At 42.2% G+C, this 20914-nt stretch overlaps 1 protein-coding gene across 13 annotated transcripts in view; it reads right to left on the bottom strand.

The window, feature by feature from the left end:
- The window catches only part of LOC118936439 (cell adhesion molecule CEACAM5), an 83546-nt gene that overhangs the window by 43257 nt on the left and 19375 nt on the right, over nt 1-20914 (bottom strand). For 5 of the 13 annotated variants that reach the window (XM_090183566.1, XM_090183567.1, XM_090183568.1 and 2 more), the window contains exons 1-2: nt 17647-17947; nt 8821-9105 (exon numbers count right to left, since the gene is read on the bottom strand). The exons of the other annotated variants lie outside the window; for them this stretch is intronic. In XM_090183566.1, coding sequence (XP_090039692.1) covers nt 8821-9105; nt 17647-17935 — 574 coding nt within the window. In that variant the 5' untranslated portion in view covers nt 17936-17947. Of the gene's footprint in view, nt 1-8820; nt 9106-17646; nt 17948-20914 lie in introns of those variants that run through there. 13 annotated transcript variants of the gene reach the window in all.

The following is a 20914-nucleotide window of genomic DNA, read 5'->3' as shown; positions in this document are numbered from 1 at the left end:
GGTTAAAATACAGTAGAGCACAGTACAATAGAGTATGGTACAGTTCAGTATTGTACAGTTCAGTAGATCACAGTACAACAGAGTATGGTACAGTTCAGTAGAGTACATTACAGTAGCGCAGGGTACTGTACAGTACAGTACAACAGAGTAGGGTACAGTTCAGTAGAGCACAGTATTGTAGAGTAGGGCACAGTTCAGTAGAGTATGGTACAGTATAGTAGAGCACAGTACAATAGAGTATAGTACAGTTCAGTAGAGCACAGTACAATAGAGTAGGGTACAGTTCAGTAGAGCACAGTATTGTATAGTAGGGTACAGTACACCAGAGTATGGTACAGTATAGTAGGGCACAGTACAATAGAGTATAGTACAGTTCAGTAGAGCACAGTACAATAGAGTAGGGTACAGTTCAGTAGAGCACAGTACAATAGAGTAGGTTACAGTTCAGTAGAGCACAGTACAATAGAGTAGGGTACAGTTCAGTAGAGCACAGTACAATAGAGTAGGGTCGAGTTCAGTAGAGCACAGTATTGTAAAGTAGGGGACAGTACAGTACAATAGAGGAGAGTACAGTTCAGTCGAGCACAGTACAATAGAGTAGTGTACAGTTCAGTAGAGCACAGTATAGTAGGGTACAGTTCAGTAGAGTGCACTACAATAGAGTAGTGTACAGTTCAGTAGAGTAGGGTACAGTACAGTAGGGAATAGTACAATAGAGAGTCGTGTACAGTTCAGTAGAGTAGGGTACGGTACAGTAGGGTATAGTACAATAGAGTAGGGTACAGATCAGCAGAATACCACATTCAACTAGAGCACAGTAGAGCAGGGTACAGTTCAGTAGAGCACAGTACAATAGAGTATGGTACAGTTCAGTAGAGCACAGTACAATAGAGTAGGGTACAGTTCAGTATGGGGCAGTTCAGTAGAGAACAGTACAATAGAGTAGGGTACAGTTCAGTATGGGGCAGTTCAGTAGAGTAGGGTACAGATCAGTAGAGTAGGGTACAGTAGAGTAGGGTAAGGTAGAGTAGGGTACAGTAGGGTCCTGATCAATAAAACACAGTACAATACGTTCAACAAGAGTACAGTAGAGTAGGGAACAGTTCAGTAGAGCACAGTACAGGAGATTAGGGTACAGTACAGTGCAACAGAGTATGGTACAGTTCAGTAGAGTACAGTAGAGTAGGGTACAGCACAGTACAATAGAGTAGGGTACAGCCCAGTACAATAGAGTAGGGTACAGTAGAGTAGGGTAAGGTAGAGTAGGGTACAGTAGGATCCAGATCAATAGAACACAGTACAATACGTTCAACAAGAGTACAGTAGAGTAGGGAACAGTTCAGTAGAGCACAGTACAGGAGATTAGGGTACAGCCCAGTACAATAGAGTAGGGTACAGTTCAGTACAGTACAATAGAGTAGGGTACAGCACAGTACAATAGATTAGGTTACAGCCCAGTACAATAGAGTAGGGTACTGTTCAGTACAGTACCATAGAGTGTGGTACATTTCAGTAGAGTACAGTATAGTAGATTAGGGTACAGTTCAGTAGAGTACAGTAGAATAGAGTGTGGTACATTTCAGTAGAGTACAGTACAACAGAGTAGGGTACAGTTCAGTAGAGCCCAGTACAACAGAGTATGGTACAGTTCAGTAGAGCAGAGTACAATAGAGTAGGGTACAGTTCAGTAGAGCACAGTACAATAGAGTAGGGTACAGTGCAGTAGAGTACAGTAAATTAGAGTAGGGTACAACTCAGTAGAGTACAGTACAATAGAGGAGAGTACAGTTCAGTGTAGCACAGTACAATAGAGTTGGGTACAGTTCAGTAGAGCACAGTATAGTAGGGTACAGTTCAGTAGAGTGCACTACAATAGAGTAGTGTACAGTTCAGTAGAGTAGGGTACAGTACAGTAGAGTAGGGTACAATTCAGTAGAGCACAGTACAATAGAGTATGGTACAGTTCAGTATGGTACAGTTCAGTAGAGCACAGTAGAATAGAGTAGGGTACAGTTCAGTAGAGCACAGTACAATAGAGTAGGGTACAGTTCAGTATGGGGCAGTTCAGTAGAGCACAGTACAATAGAGTAGGGCACAGCACAGTACAATAAAGTAGTGTACAGTTCAGTAGAGCACAGTACAATAGAGTAGGGTACAGTTCAGTAGAGCACAGTACAATAGAGTAGGGTACAGTTCAGTAGAGCACAGAATTGTAGAGTAGGGGACAGTATAGTACAATAGAGTATGGTACAGTTCAGTATGGTACAGTTCAGTAGAGCACAGTATAATAGAGTAGGGTACAGTTCAGTAGAGCACAGTACAATAGAGTAGGGTACAGTTCAGTATGGGGCAGTTCAGTAGAGCACAGTACAATAGAGTAGGGCACAGTACAGTACAATAGAGGAGAGTACAGTTCAGTGGAGCACAGTACAGTTCAGTAGAGCACAGTACAATAGAGTAGGGTACAGTGCAGTAGAGTACAGTAAATTAGAGTAGGGTACAACTCAGTAGAGTACAGTACAATAGAGGAGAGTACAGTTCAGTGGAGCACAGTACAATAGAGTTGGGTACAGTTCAGTAGAGCACAGTATAGTCGGGTACAGTTCAGTAGAGTGCACTACAATAGAGTAGTGTACAGTTCAGTAGAGTAGGGTACAGTACAGTAGAGTAGGGTACAATTCAGTAGAGCACAGTACAATAGAGTATGGTACAGTTCAGTATGGTACAGTTCAGTAGAGCACAGTAGAATAGAGTAGGGTACAGTTCAGTAGAGCACAGTACAATAGAGTAGGGTACAGTTCAGTATGGGGCAGTTCAGTAGAGCACAGTACAATAGAGTAGGGCACAGCACAGTACAATAGAGTAGTGTACAGTTCAGTAGAGCACAGTACAATAGAGTAGGGTACAGTTCAGTAGAGCACAGTACAATAAAGTAGGGTACAGTTCAGTAGAGCACAGAATTGTAGAGTAGGGGACAGTATAGTACAATAGAGTATGGTACAGTTCAGTATGGTACAGTTCAGTAGAGCACAGTATAATAGAGTAGGGTACAGTTCAGTAGAGCACAGTACAATAGAGTAGGTTACAGTTCAGTATGGGGCAGTTCAGTAGAGCACAGTACAATAGAGTAGGGCACAGTACAGTACAATAGAGGAGAGTACAGTTCAGTGGAGCACAGTACAATAGAGTAGGGTACAGTTCAGTAGAGCACAGTACAATAGAGTATGGTACAGTTCAGTATTGTACAGTTTAGTAGAGCACAGTACAATAGAGTATGGTACAGTTCAGTAGAGCACAGTACAATAGAGTAGGGTACAGTTCAGTAGAGCACAGTACAATAGAGTATGGTACAGTTCAGTGGAGCACAGTACAATATAGTAGGGTACAGTTCAGTAGAGCACAGTACAATAGAGTAGGGTACAGTTCAGTAGAGCACAGTACAATAGAGTAGGGTACAGTTCAGTAGAGCACAGTATAGTACGGTACAGTTCAGTAGAGCACAGTACAACAGAGTAGGGTACAGTTCAGTAGAGCACAGTATAGTGCGGTACACTTCAGTAGAGCACAGTACAATAGAGTATGGTACAATTCAGTAGAGTACAGTACAATAGGGTAGGGTAGAGTACAGTAGAGCACAGTACAATAGAGTATGGAAAAGTTCAGTAGAGCACAGTACAATAGAGTAGGGTACAGTTCAGTAGAGCACAGTACAATAGAGTATGGTACAGTTAAGTAGAGCACAGTACAATAGAGTATGGTACAGTTCAGTAGAGCACAGTACAATATAGTAGGGTACAGTTCAGTAGAGCACAGTACAATAGAGTAGGGTACAGTTCAGTAGAGCACAGTATAGTACGGTACAGTTCAGTAGAGCACAGTACAATAGAGTATGGTACAGTTCAGTAGAGCACAGTACAATAGAGTAGGGTACAGTTCAGTAGAGCACAGTACAATAGAGTAGGGCACAGTACAGTACAATAGAGTATGGTACAGTTCAGTAGAGCACAGTACAATAGAGTATGGTACAGTTCAGTAGAGCACAGTACAATAGAGTATGGTATAGTTCAGTAGAGCACAGTACAATAGAGTAGGGTACAGTTCAGTAGAGTACAGTACAATAGGGTAGGGTAGAGTACAGTAGAGTACACTATTGTAGAGTAGGGGACAGTACAGTACAATAGAGTAGGGTAGAGTACAGTAGAGCACAGTATTGTAGAGTAGGGGACAGTACAGTACAATAGAGTAGGGTACAGTTCAGTAGTGCACAGTATAGTACGGTACAGTTCAGTAGAGTAGGGTACAGTACAGTAGAATATAGTACAATAGAGTTGTGTACAGTTCAGTAGAGTAGGGTAAAGTACAGTAGGGTATAGTACAATAGAGTAGGGTGCAGATCAGGAGAACACCACATTCAACTAGAGCACAGTAGAGCAGGGTACAATTCAGTAGAGCACAGTACAATATAGTAGGGTACAGTTCAGTATTGTACAGTTCAGTAGAGCACAGTACAATAGAGTAGGGTACAGTTCAGTAGAGAACAGTACAATAGAGTAGGGTAGAGTTCAGTAGAGCACAGTATCGTAGAGTAGGGTACAGTTCAGTAGAGTACAGTACAATAGAGTAGGGTACAGTTCAGTAGAGCACAGTATAGTAGGGTACAGTTCAGTAGAGTGCACTACAATAGAGTAGTGTACAGTTCAGTAGAGCACAGTACAATAGAGTGTGGTACAGTTCAGTAGAGTACAGTACAATAGGGTAGGGTAGAGTACAGTAGAGCACACTATTGTAGAGTAGGGGACAGTACAGTACAATAGAGTAGGGTACAGTTCAGTAGTGCACAGTATAGTACGGTACAGTTCAGTAGAGTAGGGTACAGTACAGTAGGGTATAGTACAATAGAGTTGTGTACAGTTCAGCAGAGTAGGGTACAGTACAGTAGGGTATGGTACAATAGAGTAGGGTGCAGATCAGGAGAACACCACATTCAACTAGAGCACAGTAGAGCAGGTTAAAATACAGTAGAGCACAGTACAATAGAGTAGGGTACAGTTCAGTATTGTACAGTTCAGTAGAGCACAGTACAATAGAGTATGGTACAGTTCAGTAGAGTACATTACAGTAGCGCAGGGTACTGTACAGTACAGTACAACAGAGTAGGGTACAGTTCAGTAGAGCACAGTACAATAGAGTAGGGTACAGTTCAGTAGAGAACAGTACAATAGAGTAGGGTACAGTTCAGTAGAGCACAGTACAATAGAGTAGGGTAGAGTTCAGTAGAGCACAGTATAGTAGGGTACAGTTCAGTAGAGTGCACTACAATAGAGTAGTGTACAGTTCAGTAGAGCACAGTACAATAGAGTAGGGTAGAGTTCAGTAGAGTACAGTACAATAGAATAGGGTACAGTTCAGTAGAGCACAGTATAGTAGGGTACAGTTCAGTAGAGTGCACTACAATAGAGTAGTGTACAGTTCAGTTGAGTAGGGTACAGTTCAGTAGAGCACAGTATAGTAGGGTACAGTTCAGTAGAGTGCACTACAATAGAGTAGTGTACAGTTCAGTAGAGCACAGTACAATAGAGTATGGTACAGTTCAGTAGAGTACAGTTCAGTAGAGCACAGTACAATAGAGTAGGGTACAGTTCAGTATGGGGCAGTTCAGTAGAGCACAGTACAATAGATTAGGGTACAGCACAGTACAATAGAGTAGGGTACAGTTCAGTATGGGGCAGTTCAGTAGAGCACAGTACAATAGAGTAGGGCACAGTACAGTACAATAGAGGAGAGTACAGTTCAGTGGAGCACAGTACAATAGAGGAGAGTACAGTTCAGTAGAGCACAGTACAGTAGGGTACAGTTCAGTAGAGTGCACTACAATAGAGTAGTGTACAGTTCAGTAGAGTAGGGTACAGTACAGTAGGGAATAGTACAATAGAGTTGTGTACAGTTCAGTAGAGTAGGGTACAGTACAGTAGGGAATAGTACAGTACAGTAGGGTACAGTTCAGTATGGGGCAGTTCAGTAGAGCACAGTACAATAGATTAGGGTACAGCACAATACAATAGAGTAGGGTACAGTACAGTATGGTACAGTTCTGTAGTGCACAGTACAATAGAGTAGGGTACAGTTCAGTAGAGCACAGTACAATTCAGTATGGTACAGTTCAGTAGAGCACAGTATAATAGAGTAGGGTACAGTTCAGTAGAGTAGGGTACAGTTCAGTAGAGTAGGGTACAGTAGGGTAAGGTAGAGTAGGGTACAGTAGGGTACAGTACAATAGAGTAGGGTACAGTTCAGTAGAGCACAGTACAATAGAGTATGGTACAGTTCAGTAGAGCATAGTACAATAGAGTAGGGTACAGTTCAGTATGGGGCAGTTCAGTAGAGCACATTACAATAGAGTAGGGTACAGCACAGTACAATAGAGTATGGTACAGTATGGTACAGTTCAGTAGAGCACAGTACAATAGAGTAGGGTACAGTTCAGTATGGGGCAGTTCAGTACAGTAGGGTACAGTTCAGTACAGTAGGGTACAGTAGAGTAGGGTAAGGTCGAGTAGGGTACAGTACTACAGTACAATAGAACACATTACAATACGTTCAACAAGAGTACAATAGAGGAGAGTACAGTTCAGGGGAGCACAGTACAATAGAGGAGAGTACAGTTCAGTGGAGCACAGTACAATAGAGTATGGTACAGTTCAGTAGAGCACAGTACAGGAGATTAGGGTACAGTACAGTACAACAGAGTATGGTACAGTTCAGTAGAGCACAGTAGAGCAGGGTACAGCCCAGTACAATAGAGTGTGGTACATTTCAGTAGAGTACAGTACAGTTGAGCAGGGTACAGTTCAGTAGAGCACAGTACAATACATTCAAGTAGAGTTCAGTAGAGCAGCGCACAGTTTAGTAGAGCACCGCACAAGAGTATGGTACAGTTCAGTAGAGTACATTACAGTAGCGCAGGGTACTGTACAGTACAGTACAACAGAGTAGGGTACAGTTCAGTAGAGCCCAGTACAACAGAGTATGGTACAGTTCAGTAGAGCACAGTACAATAGAGTAGGGTAGAGTTCAGAAGAGCACAGTATCGTAGAGTAGGGTACAGTTCAGTAGAGTACAGTAAAATAGTGGAGAGTACAGTTAAGTGGAGCACAGTACAATAGAATAGGTTACAGTTCAGTAGAGTACAGTACAATAGAGTGTGGTACATTTCAGTAGAGTACAGTACAGGTGAGCAGGGTACAGTTCAGTGGAGCACCGCACAAGAGTATGGTACAGTTCAGTAGAGTACATTACAGTAGCGCAGGGTACTGTACAGTACAGTAGGGTGGGTACAGTTCAGTAGAGCCCAGTACAACTGAGTATGGTACAGTTCAGTAGAGCACAGTACAGGAGAGTAGGGTACAGTACAGTACAATAGAGTAGGGTACAGTTCAGCACAGTACAATAGAGCAGGGTACAGCCCAGTACAATAGAGGAGGGTACAGTTCAGCACAGTACAATAGAGTGTGTTACATTTCAGTAGAGTACAGTACAGTAGATTAGGGTACAGTTCAGTAGAGTACAGTACAATAGAGTGTGGTACATTTCAGTAGAGTACAGTACAGTTGAGCAGGGTACAGTTCAGTAGAGCACAGTACGATACATTCAAGTAGAGTTCAGTAGAGCAGGGTACAGTTTAGTAGAGCACCGCACAATAGAGTATGGTATCGTTCAGTAGAGTACATTACAGTAGCGCAGGGTACTGTACAGTACAGTACAACAGAGTAGGGTACAGTTCAGTAGAGCACAGTACAATAGAGTAGGGTACAGTTCAGTAGAGCACAGTACAATAGAGTAGGGTACAGTGCAGTAGAGTACAGTACAATAGAGAAGGGTAGAGTTTAGTAGAGCACAGTATCGTAGAGTAGGGTACAATTAAGTAGAGCACAGTACAATAGAGTATGGTATCGTTCAGTAGAGTACATTACAGTAGCGCAGGGTACTGTACAGTACAGTACAACAGAGTATGGTACAGTTCAGTAGAGCACAGTACAATAGTGTACGGTACAGTTCAGTAGAGTACAGTAGAGTAGGGTACAGTTCAGTAGAGCACAGTACAATATAGTAGGGTACAGCACAGTGCAATAGAGTAGGGTACAGTACAGTAGGGTACAGTTCAGTAGAGTAGGGTACAGTTCAGTAGAGTAGGGTACAGTAGAGTAGGGTAAGGTAGAGTAGGGTACAGTAGGGTGGGGTACAATAGAGTAGGGTACTTTAGAGTAGTATAGAGTATTAGTAGTGTTTTGGTCAAATTTATGTCAATGTTTGGGGTCTTGGAGGGTAGGAACCCCCCTGCTGTCTATACATCTCAAAACTCTACTATTTTTCCTGAAGTGTCCACTACCCACATGGTGGTCCTCTGTAACATAGTTGGTAGATTATGGCACATGCAACATTAACATGTAGATGTGCTTCTAGTGTTATTGTAACAGACACCATAATGGCACAGATACAAAGATGAAACCTCTTTATAAATGTTTTCCTTTATATTCAAACATGAAGTTCAGGAGTTAGTGTTTGGGACAGACTCCTCTCAATATAAATACAGTATGTGTATAAACAGTTACTCTGTAATAAACTAATTAACAATATGTTTGTTATTGCTTTGGAGATTGGAGACGTCACAGAACAATACTGTCCCAACACAACCAAAACTGTACCAACACTGTCCCAACACTGTCCCAACACTGTCCCAACACTGTCCCAATACTTTAACTGAGAATTCTCACACAATATTAATAGTGTCCATCTTTATGACAAAAACACAAAGTAACTCACCTTTTACAGTGAGAGTGACATGATCACTTGGTTGTGAAGATGTGGGTCTAGACACTCTGTTCCCTTCACACCAGTACTGACCCTGGTCAGACTCAGCAGCTCTACTGATAGTGAGGGTGTCTCCTGTTCTAGTGTGTCTGACAGACTGGGATACTACGTTATAATTCCAGTCTTTGTACCGCTGATAGTTCCATCTACTGTCATACGTCACTGAACACATCAGAGTAACTGTCTCTCCAGTGTATGCAGGGTTTGGCTTCACAGTCAGAGTAGTTTTGGGAAGAGCTGTGAAAATAATGCACAAAACATCTGGATACATGCCTGGTAATTCAGCTGATGCTGTAACATTGTGATAAAAGTATATTTGACATATGTTGACTCCATTCAGTTAGAATTTACATAAATGTATATAAAGACAAATGCAGTCAGAGCAACAATCTTTCCAAAGTATGATCTGACTTCAGTAAGTAGTACGGTAACTATTATTTTAGACATATAAACTATATATGCAAAAGTATGTGGACACCTTTTCAAATTAGTGGATTCAGCTTTTTCAGCCACCACTGTTGCTGACATGTGTATAAAATCAAGCACACAGCCATGCACTCTCCATAGACAAACATTGGCAGTAGAATGGCCTTACTGAAGAGCTCAGTGACTTTCAATGTGACACCGTCATAGGATGCCACCTGTCTAACAAGTCAGTTTGTCAAATTTCTACCATGCTAGAGCTAACTGTAGTCAACTGTAAGTGTTGTTATTGTGAAGTGGAAACGTCTAGGAGCAACAACGGCTGCAATATGGTAGGCCACACAAGCGCACAGAACGGGACCGCCGAGTGCTGAAGTGCGGAGCGCGTAAAAATAGTCTGTCCTCCGTTGAAACACTAACTACTGCATTCAAAACTGCCTCTAGAAGCAAACTCATCACAATAAATGTTTGTCGGGAGCTTTATTATATGGGTTTCCATGGTAGAGAAGCTGCACACAAGCATAAGATAACCATGCGCAATCCCAAGCGTCGGCTGGAGTGGTGTAAAGCTCGCAGCCATTGGACACTGGAGCAGTGGAAACACCTTCTCTGGAGTGATGTCCGATGGAAAAATCTGGGTTTGGCTGATGTCAGGGGAAGCTACCCGCCCGAATGCATAGTGTCAACTGTAAAGTTTGGTGGAGGTGGAATAATTATCTCGGGCTGTTTTTCATGGTTTGGGCTAGGCCCCTTAATTCTAGTGAAGGGAAATCTTAATGCTACAGCACACAATGACATTCAATTTCGAATCCAATGGCTGACAAGGGAAAAACCTTTGGTTCTGCCCCTGAACAAGGCAGTTAACCCACTGTTCCTAGGCCGTCATTGAAAATAAGAATTTGTTCTTAACTGACTTAAATAAAAAAAAGAGAAAATTCAAGACGATTCTGTGCTTCAGCTTTGTGGCAACAGTTTGGGGAAGGCCCTATCCTGTTTTAGGATGACAATGCCCCCCCGTGCACAAAGCGAGGTCCATACAGAAATGGCTTGTCGAGATCGGTGTGGAAGGACTTGACTGGCCTGCACAGAGCCCTGACCTCGACCTAGGGTACAGTACAATAGAGTAGGGTACATTTCAGTCATTAGGGTACAGTGCAATAGAGTAGGGTCCAGTACAGTTGAGCACAGTACAATAGAGTAGGATCCAGATCAATAGAACAGAGTACAATACGTTCAACAAGAGTACAGTACAGTATGGTACAGTTCAGTAGAGAACAGTACAATAGAGTAGGGTACAGTTCAGTATGGGGCAGTTCAGTAGAGAACAGTACAATAGAGTAGGGTACAGCACAGTACAATAGAGTACAGTACAGTATGGTACAGTTCAGTAGAGCACAGTACAATAGAGTAGGGTACAGTTCAGTATGGGGCAGTTCAGTAGAGTAGGGTACAGATCAGTAGAGTAGGGTACAGTAGAGTAGGGTAAGGTAGAGTAGGGTACAGTAGGATCCAGATCAATAGAACACAGTACAATACGTTCAACAAGAGTACAGTAGAGTAGGGAACAGTTCAGTAGAGCACAGTACAGGAGATTAGGGTACAGTACAGTGCAACAGAGTATGGTACAGTTCAGTAGAGTACAGTAGAGTAGGGTACAGCACAGTACAATAGAGTAGGGTACAGCCCAGTACAATAGAGTAGGGTACAGTTCAGTACAGTACAATAGAGTAGGGTACAGCACAGTACAATAGATTAGGTTACAGCCTAGTACAATAGAGTAGGGTACTGTTCAGTACAGTACAATAGAGTAGGGTACAGCACAGTACAATAGAGTAGGGTACAGCCCAGTACAATAGAGTAGGGTACAGTTCAGTAGAGCACAGTACAGTAGAGCAGGATACAGTTCAGTATGGCACAGTACAGTAGAGTAGGGTACAGTTCAGTAGAGCACAGTACAGTAGAGTAGGGTACAGTTCAGTATAGCACAGTACAGTAGAGTAGGGTACAGATCAGTAGAGTAGGGTACAGTAGAGTAGGGTAAGGTAGAGTAGGGTACAGTAGGGTACAGTTCAATAGAACACAGTACAATAGAGTAGGGTACAGCCCAGTACAATAGAGTAGGGTACAGTAGAGTAGGGTAAGGTAGAGTAGGGTACAGTAGGGTCCTGATCAATAAAACACAGTACAATACGTTCAACAAGAGTACAGTAGAGTAGGGAACAGTTCAGTAGAGCACAATACAATAGAGTAGGGTACAGTTCAGTATGGGGCAGTTCAGTAGAGTAGGGTACAGATCAGTAGAGTAGGGTACAGTAGAGTAGGGTAAGGTAGAGTAGGGTACAGTAGGGTCCAGATCAATAAAACACAGTACAATACGTTCAACAAGAGTACAGTAGAGTAGGGAACAGTTCAGTAGAGCACAGTACAGGAGATTAGGGTACAGTACAGTGCAACAGAGTATGGTACAGTTCAGTAGAGTACAGTAGAGTAGGGTACAGCACAGTACAATAGAGTAGGGTACAGCCCAGTACAATAGAGTAGGGTACAGTTCAGTACAGTACAATAGAGTAGGGTACAGCACAGTACAATAGATTAGGTTACAGCCCAGTACAATAGAGTAGGGTACAGTTCAGTATGGGGCAGTTCAGTAGAGAACAGTACAATAGAGTAGGGTACAGTTCAGTATGGGGCAGTTCAGTAGAGTAGGGTACAGATCAGTAGAGTAGGGTACAGTAGAGTAGGGTAAGGTAGAGTAGGGTACAGTAGGGTCCAGATCAATAGAACACAGTACAATACGTTCAACAAGAGTACAGTAGAGTAGGGAACAGTTCAGTAGAGCACAGTACAGGAGATTAGGGTACAGTACAGTGCAACAGAGTATGGTACAGTTCAGTAGAGTACAGTAGAGTAGGGTACAGCACAGTACAATAGAGTAGGGTACAGCCCAGTACAATAGAGTAGGGTACAGTTCAGTAGAGCACAGTACAGTAGAGCAGGATACAGTTCAGTATGGCACAGTACAGTAGAGTAGGGTACAGTTCAGTAGAGCACAGTACAGTAGAGTAGGGTACAGTTCAGTATAGCACAGTACAGTAGAGTAGGGTACAGTTCAGTAGAGCACAGTACAGTAGAGTAGGGTACAGTACAGTAGAGTAGGGTACAGTTCAGTGGAGTACAGCACAATAGAGTAGGGTACAGTTCAGTGGAGTACAGTACAATAGAGTATGGTACAGTTCAGTATAGCACAGTACAAAGGAGTATGGAACAGTACAGTAGAGCACAGCACAATAGAGTAGGGTAGAGTTCAGTAGAGTACAGTGCAATAGGGTAGGGTACAGTTCAGTAGAGTACAGCACAATAGAGTAGGGTACAGTTCAGTATAGTACAGTACAACAGAGTAGGGTACAGTTCAGTAGAGTACAGTGCAATAGGGTAGGGTACAGTTCAGTAGAGCACAGTAGAGTAGGGTACAGCTCAGTAGAGTACACTACAATAGAGTAGGGTACAGTTCAGTAGAGTACAGTACAATAGAGTAGGGTACAGTTCAGTAGAGCACAGTAGAGTAGGGTATAGCTCAGTAGAGCACACTACAATAGAGTAGGGTACAGTACAGTAGAGAAGAGAACAATAGAGTAGGGTACAGTGCAATAGAGCACAGTGCAATACATTTAACTCAACTACAGTAGAGCACAGATCAGTGGAGTATGGTAGAGTTCAGTAGAGTACAGTAGAGTAGGGTACAGTGCAGTAGAGTACAGTAAAATAGAGTAGGGTTCAGTACAATAGTGCACTACAATAGAGTAGTATACAGTTCAGTAGAGTAGGGTACAAGTACAGTAGAGTATAGTACAATAGAGTAGGGTACAGATCAGCAGAACACAGAACACCACATTCAACTAGAGCACAGTAGAGCAGGGTACAATTCAGTAGAGCACAGGACAATAGAGTATGGTACAGTTCAGTATGGTGCAGTTCAGTAGAGCACAGTACAATAGAGTAGGGTACAGTTCAGTATGGTGCAGTTCAGTAGAGCACAGTACAATAGAGTAGGGTACAGTACAGTAGAGAAGAGAACAATAGAGTAGGGTACAGTTCAATAGAACACAGTACAATACGTTCAACAAGAGTACAGGAGATTAGGGTACAGTTCAGTAGAGCACAGTACAGGAGATTAGGGTACAGTTCAGTAGAGCACAGTACAGGAGATTAGGGTACAGTACAGTACAACAGAGTATTGTACAGTTCAGTAGAGTACAGTAGAGCAGGGTACTGTACAGTACAGTACACTAGAGTAGGGTACAGTTCAGTACAGTACAATGGAGTAGGGTACAGCACAGTACAATAGAGTAGGGTACAGCCCAGTACAATAGAGTAGGGTACAGTTCAGTAGAGTAAAGTACAATAGAGTGTGGTAAATTTCAGTAGAGTACAGTACAGTAGATTAGGGTACTGTTCAGTAGAGTACAGTACAACCGAGTATGGTACAGTTCAGTAGAGTACAGTACAATACATTCAAGTAGAGTTCAGTAGAGCAGGGTACAGTTTAGAAGAGCACCGCACAATAGAGTATGGTACAGTTCAGTAGAGTACATTACAGTAGCGCAGGATAAAGTGCAGTACAGTACAACAGAGTAGGGTACAGTTCAGTAGAGCCCAGTACAACAGAGTATGGTACATTTCAGTAGAGAACAGTACAATAGAGGAGAGTACAGTTCAGTGGAGCACAGTATCGTCGAGTAGGGTACAGTTCAGTAGGGTACAGTACAATAGAGGAGAGTACAGTTCAGTGGAGCACAGTACAATAGAGTAGGGTACAGTTCAGTAGAGCACAGTTCAGTATGGTACAGTTCAGTAGAGTACAGTACAATAGAGTAGGGTACAGTTCAGTAGAGTAGGGTACAGTTCAGTAGAGTATAGTACAATAGAGTAGGGTACAATTCAGTATAGCACAGTACAATAGAGTGTGGTACAGTTCAGTATGGTACAGTTCAGTAGAGCACAGTACAATAGAGTAGGGTACAGTTCAGAAGAGTATAGTACAATAGAGTAGGGTACAATTCAGTAGAGCACAGTACAATAGAGTATGGTACAGTTCAGTATGGTACAGTTCAGTAGAGCACAGTACAATAGAGTAGGGTACAGTACAGTAGAGAAGAGAAGAGTACAATAGAGTAGGGTACAGTGCAGTCGAGCACAGTGCAATACATTCAACTCAACTACAGTAGAGTACAGATCAGTGGAGTATGGTAAAGTTCAGTAGAGTACAGTAGACAGTAGAGCAGAGTTCAATAGAGTAGGGTACAGTTCAGTAGAGCACAGTACAAGAGTAGGGTACAGTGCATTAGAGTAGAGTAAAATAGAGTAGGGTAGAGTTCAGTAGAGCACAGTATTGTAGAGTAGGGTACAGTTCAGTACAGTACAGTACAATAGAGAGTACAGTTCAGTGGAGCACAGTACAATAGAGTAGGGTACAGTTCAGTAGAGTACAGTACAACAGAGTATGGTACAGTTCAGTAGAGTATAGTACAGTCGAGCAGGGTACAGTTCAGGGTACAGCACAGTACAATAGAGTAGGGTACAGCCCAGTACAATAGAGTAGGGTACAGTTCAGTAGAGCACAGTACAATAGAGTAGGGTACAGCCCAGTACAATAGAGTAGGGTACAGTTCAGTACAGCACAGTACAGTAGATTAGGGTACAGTTCAGTAGAGTACAGTACAATAGAGTAGGGTACAGTTCAGTAGAGCACAGTACAATAGAGCAGGGTACAGTTCAGCAGAGCACAGTACAATGGAGTAGGGAACAGTTCAGTAGAGCACAGTACAATAGAGCAGGGTACAATTCAGTAGAGCACAGGACAATAGAGTATGGTACAGTTCAGTATGGTGCAGTTCAGTAGAGCACAGTACAATAGAGTAGGGTACAGTTCAGTATGGTGCAGTTCAGTAGAGCACAGTACAATAGAGTAGGGTACATTTCAGTAGAGCACAGTACAATAGAGGAGAGTACAGTTCAGTGGAGCACAGTATCGTAGAGTAGGGTACAGTTCAGTAGAGTACAGGACAATAGAGGAGAGTACAGTTCAGTGGAGCACAGTACAATAGAGTAGGGTACAGTTCAGTAGAGCACAGTTCAGTATGGTACAGTTCAGTAGAGCACAGTACAATAGAGTAGGGTACAGTTCAGTATGGTACAGTTCAGTAGAGCACAGTACAATAGAGTAGGGTGCAGTTCAGTAGAGTAGGGTATAGTTCAGAAGAGTATAGTACAAGAGAGTAGGGTACAATTCAGTAGAGCACAGTACAATAGAGTATGGTACAGTTCAGTATGGTACAGTTCAGTAGAGCACAGTACAATAGAGTAGGGTACAGTACAGTAGAGAAGAGAAGAGTACAATAGAGTAGGGTACAGTGCAGTAGAGCACAGTGCAATACATTCAACTCAACTACAGTAGAGTACAGATCAGTGGAGTATGGTAAAGCTCAGTAGAGTACAGTAGAGTGGGGTACAGTTCAGTAGAGCACAGTTCAATAGAGTAGGGTACAGTTCAGTAGGGCACAGTACAGTGCATTAGAGTAGAGTAAAATAGAGTAGGGTAGAGTTCAGTAGAGCACAGTATTGTAGAGTAGGGTACAGTTCAGTAGACTACAGTACAGTACAATAGAGAGTACAGTTCAGTGGAGCACAGTACAATAGAGTAGGGTACAGTTCAGTAGAGCACAGTACAAAAGAGTAGGGTACAGTTCAGTAGAGTACAGTACAACAGAGTATGGTACAGTTCAGTAGAGTACAGTACAACAGAGTAGGGTACAGTTCAGTAGAGTACAGTACAACAGAGTATGGTACAGTTCAGTAGAGCACAGTACAATAGAGTAGGGTACAGTTCAGTAGAGTGCACTACAATAGAGTAGGGTACAGTTCAGTGGAGAACAGCACAATAGAGTAGGGTACAGTTCAGGGTACAGCACAGTACAATAGAGTAGGGTACAGTTCAGTAGAGCACAGTACAATAGAGTAGGGTACAGTTCAGTAGAGTGCACTACAATAGAGTAGGGTACAGTTCAGTGGAGAACAGCACAATAGAGTAGGGTACAGTTCAGGGTACAGCACAGTACAATAGAGTAGGGTACAGTTCAGTAGAGCACAGTACAATAGAGTAGGGTACAGTTCAGTAGAGCACAGTACAATAGAGTAGGGTACAGTTCAGTGGAGAACAGCACAATAGAGTAGGGTACAGTTCAGGGTACAGCACAGTACAATAGAGTAGGGTACAGTTCAGTAGAGCACAGTACAATAGAGTAGGGTACAGTTCAGTAGAGTGCACTACAATAGAGTAGTGTACAGTTCAGTAGATTAGGGTACAGTACAGTAGAGTATAGTACAATAGAGTAGGGTACAGTTCAGTAGAGCACTGCACAACAGAGTAGGGTACAGATCAGCAGATCACAGAACACCACATTCAACTAGAGCACAGTAGAGCAGGGTACAATTCAGTAGAGCACAGGACAATAGAGTATGGTACAGTTCAGTATGGTGCAGTTCAGTAGAGCACAGTACAATAGAGTAGGGTACAGTTCAGTAGAGCACAGGACAATAGAGTATGGTACAGTTCAGTATGGTGCAGTTCAGTAGAGCACAGTACAATAGAGTATGGTACAGTTCAGTAGAGCACAGTACAATATAGTAGGGTACAGTTCAGTATGGTGCAGTTCAGTAGAGCACAGTACAATAGAGTAGGGTACATTTCAGTATGGGGCAGTTCAGTAGAGTAGTGTAGAGTAGAGTAGGGTGAGGTAGAGTAGGGTACAGTAGAGCACAGTACAATAGAGCAGGGTACAGTAGAGTAGTACATCGTATTAGTAGTGTTTTGGTCAAATTTATGTCAATGTTTGGGGTCTTGGAGGGTTGGAACCTCCCTGTTGTCTATACATCTCAAAACTCTACTCTTTTTCCTGAAGTGTCCACTACCCACATGGTGGTCCTCTGTAACTCAGTTGGTAGATTATGGCACATGCAACATTAACATGTAGATGTTCTGCTTGTGTTGTAACAGACACCATAATGGCACAGATACAAAGATGAAACCTCTATATAAATGTTTTCCTTTATGTTTAAACATGAAGTTTAGGAGTCAGTGTTTGGGACAGACTCCTCTCAATACAAATAGGTGTATAAACAATGACTCTGTACTATACCAAATTAACATGTTTGTTATTGCTTAACAGAACAACAGAACATGTTTCACTGTCCCAATCATTTTAGAGCTCATTGTAACTAAGAATTCTGGCACACAGACCATGATTGACTCAATATAAATAGTCAACAACATCAACAAAGCACAACAAAGTAACTCACCTTTTACAGTGAGAGTGACAGGATCACTTGGTGGTGAAGATGTGGGTCTAGACACTCTGTTCCCTTCACACCTGTACTGACCAGCCTGACCAGTCAGAGTGATGGGGATGGTGATATCTATGACTTTACTGGTCTCATCAGGAAGGTGTTGGTTGTTTTTGTACCAGTAGTACCTCCAGTCTGTGTAGCCTGGTATGACACACTGCAGACTGACTCTCTCTCCAGAGTAGAGGAGACCCCGAGGAGAGACACTCACTGAGGCCACAGGCAGAGCTGTAGAAAGACACATGAAGTTAGTTGATTCATACATAGAATCTGCTCTATCATGATTAAATGTAGTTAGTTGATTCATACATAGAATCTGCTCTATCATGATTAATTGTAGTTAGTTGATTCATACATAGAATCTGCTCTATCATGATTAAATGTAGTTAGTTGATTCATACATAGAATCTGCTCTATAATGATTAAATGTAGTTAGTTGTTTCATACATAGAATCTGATCTATAATGATTAAATGTAGTTAGAGCACCAATCTTACAGGCAGGTACAGTACAGAAGAGTACAGTAGAGTAGGGTACAGTACAGTAGAGTACATAATAGTAGTGTACAGTACAGTAGAGTACATTAGAGTAGGGTACATTACAGTAGAGGACAGTAGAGTAGGTTACAGTACAGTTGAGTACAGTAGAGTAGAGTACAGTACAGTTGAGTACAGTAGAGTATTGTACAGTACAGTAGAATACAGTAGAGTAGGGTACAGTACAGTAGAGTACAATAGAGTAGGGTACATTACATTAGAGGACAGTAGAGTAGGGTACAGTACAGTTGAGTACAGTAGAGTATTGTACAGTACAGTAGAGTATAATAGAGTAGGGTACAGTACAGTAGAGTACAGTAGAGTAGGGTACATTACATTAGAGGACAGTAGAGTAGGGTACAGTACAGTTGAGTACAGTAGAGTATTGTACAGTACAGTAGAGTACATAATAGTAGTGTACAGTACAGTAGAGTACATTAGAGTAGGGTACATTACATTAGAGGACAGTAGAGTAGGTTACAGTACAGTTGAGTACAGTAGAGTAGAGTACAGTACAGTTGAGTACAGTAGAGTATTGTACAGTACAGTAGAATACAGTAGAGTAGGGTACAGTACAGTTGAGTACAGTAGAGTATTGTACAGTACAGTAGAGTACATAATAGTAGTGTACAGTACAGTAGAGTACATTAGAGTAGGGTACATTACATTAGAGGACAGTAGAGTAGGTTACAGTACAGTTGAGTACAGTAGAGTATTGTACAGTACAGTTGAGTACAGTAGTCATGTTTTGATCAAATAGATGGCAATGTTTGGGGTCTTGGAGGGTTGAAACCTCCCAGTTCGCTATACATCTCAATACTCTACACTTTTTCCTGAATTGTGCACTTGTCCACTACCCACATGGTAGTCCTCTGGGACAGTTCAGTAGAGTACAGTACAATAGAGTAGGGTACAGTACAGTAGAGTTCAGTCGAGTACAGTAGAGTACAGTAGAGCAGGGGACAGTAAAGTAGAGTACAGCAGAGTAGGGTACAGTACAGTAGAGTACTGTCGAGTACTGTACAGTAGGGTACAGTACAGTAGAGTACAGTAGAGTAGGGTACAGTTCAGTAGAGTACAGTAGAGTAGGGTACAGTTCAGTAGAGCAGGGGACAGTAAAGTAGAGTACAGCAGAGTAGGGTACAGTTCAGTAGGGTAGAGTTCAGTAGAGTACAGTAGAGTAGGGTACAGTTCAGTAGAGTTCAGTAGAGTAGGGTACAGTTCAGTAGAGTAGGGTACAGTTCAGTAGAGTAGGGTACAGTAGAGTAGGGTACAGTATAGTAGGGTACAGTACAATAGAGTAGGGTACAGTTCAGTAGAGTAGGGTACAGTAGAGTAGGGTACAGTATAGTAGGGTACAGTACAATAGAGTAGGGTACAGTAGAGTAGGGTACAGTACAATAGAGTAGTGTACAGTACAGTAGAGTACAGTGGAGTAGGGTACAGTACAGAAGAGAAGTGTGTAGTAGTAGTAGTGTTTTGGTCAAATGTATGTCAATGTTTGGGGTCTTGGAGGGTTGGAACCTCCCTGTTGTCTATACATCTCAATACTCTACTCTTTTTCCTGAAGTGTCCACTACCCACATGGTGGTCCTCTGTAACATAGTTGGTAGAATATGGCACATGCAACATTAACATGTAGATGTGCTGCCCGTGTTGAAACAGACACCATAATGGCACAGATACAAAGATGAAACCTCTATAAAAATGTTTTCCTTTATGTTCAAACATGAAGTTCAGGAGTCAGTGTACAGGACAGACTCCTCTCAATAGAAATAGGTGTATAAACAATGACTCTGTACTATACTAAATTAACATGTTTGTTATTGCTTAACAGAACAACAGAATATGTTTCACTGTCCCAATCATTTTAGAGCTCATTGTAACTAAGAATTCTGGCACACAGACCATGATTGACTCAATATAAATAGTCAACAACATCAACAAAGCACAACAAAGTAACTCACCTTTTACAGTGAGAGTGACAGGATCACTTGGTGGTGAAGATGTGGGTCTAGACACTCTGTTCCCTTCACACCTGTACTGACCAGCCTGACCAGTCAGAGTGATGGGGATGGTGATATCTATGACTTTACTGGTCTCATCAGGAAGGTGTTGGTTGTTTTTGTACCAGTAGTACCTCCAGTCTGTGTAGCCTGGTATGACACACTGCAGACTGACTCTCTCTCCAGAGTAGAGGAGACCCTGAGGAGAGACACTCACTGAGGCCACAGGCAGAGCTGTGGAAAAACACAAACATTAAGGCAAATGCAGTTCATGTTCCAATATTTTCAAAATATGATCACCATATTTCTTTAATTGTGAGAAGAAAAAAAAAAATTATATTTTTGTTATATAACGAAGAATACTGACACACAGACCATGATTGACTCAATATACCCTGAGTGCACAAAACATTAAGGACACCTTCCTTATATGGAGTTGCACCCCCCACCCATTTTTCCCCCAGAACAGCCTCATATTGTTGGGGCATGGACTCTACAAGGATCCAAAAGCATTCCACAGGGATACTGGACCATGGTGTCTCCAATAATTCCCACAGTTGTGTCAAGTTGGCTGGATGTTTTTTGGGTGGTGGAACATTCTAGATATACATGGGAAAATGTTGAGTGTGAAAAACCCAGCAACGTTGCAGTTCTTGACACAAACCGGTGCACCTGGCACCTA

Source organism: Oncorhynchus mykiss, chromosome 9 (assembly GCF_057628025.1).
Source record: "Oncorhynchus mykiss isolate SJ-2025 chromosome 9, ASM5762802v1, whole genome shotgun sequence".
Taxonomy (NCBI): domain Eukaryota; kingdom Metazoa; phylum Chordata; class Actinopteri; order Salmoniformes; family Salmonidae; genus Oncorhynchus; species Oncorhynchus mykiss.
Note: the sequence above shows the minus strand (reverse complement) of the source record. Positions and strands in the feature narration are given on the sequence as shown.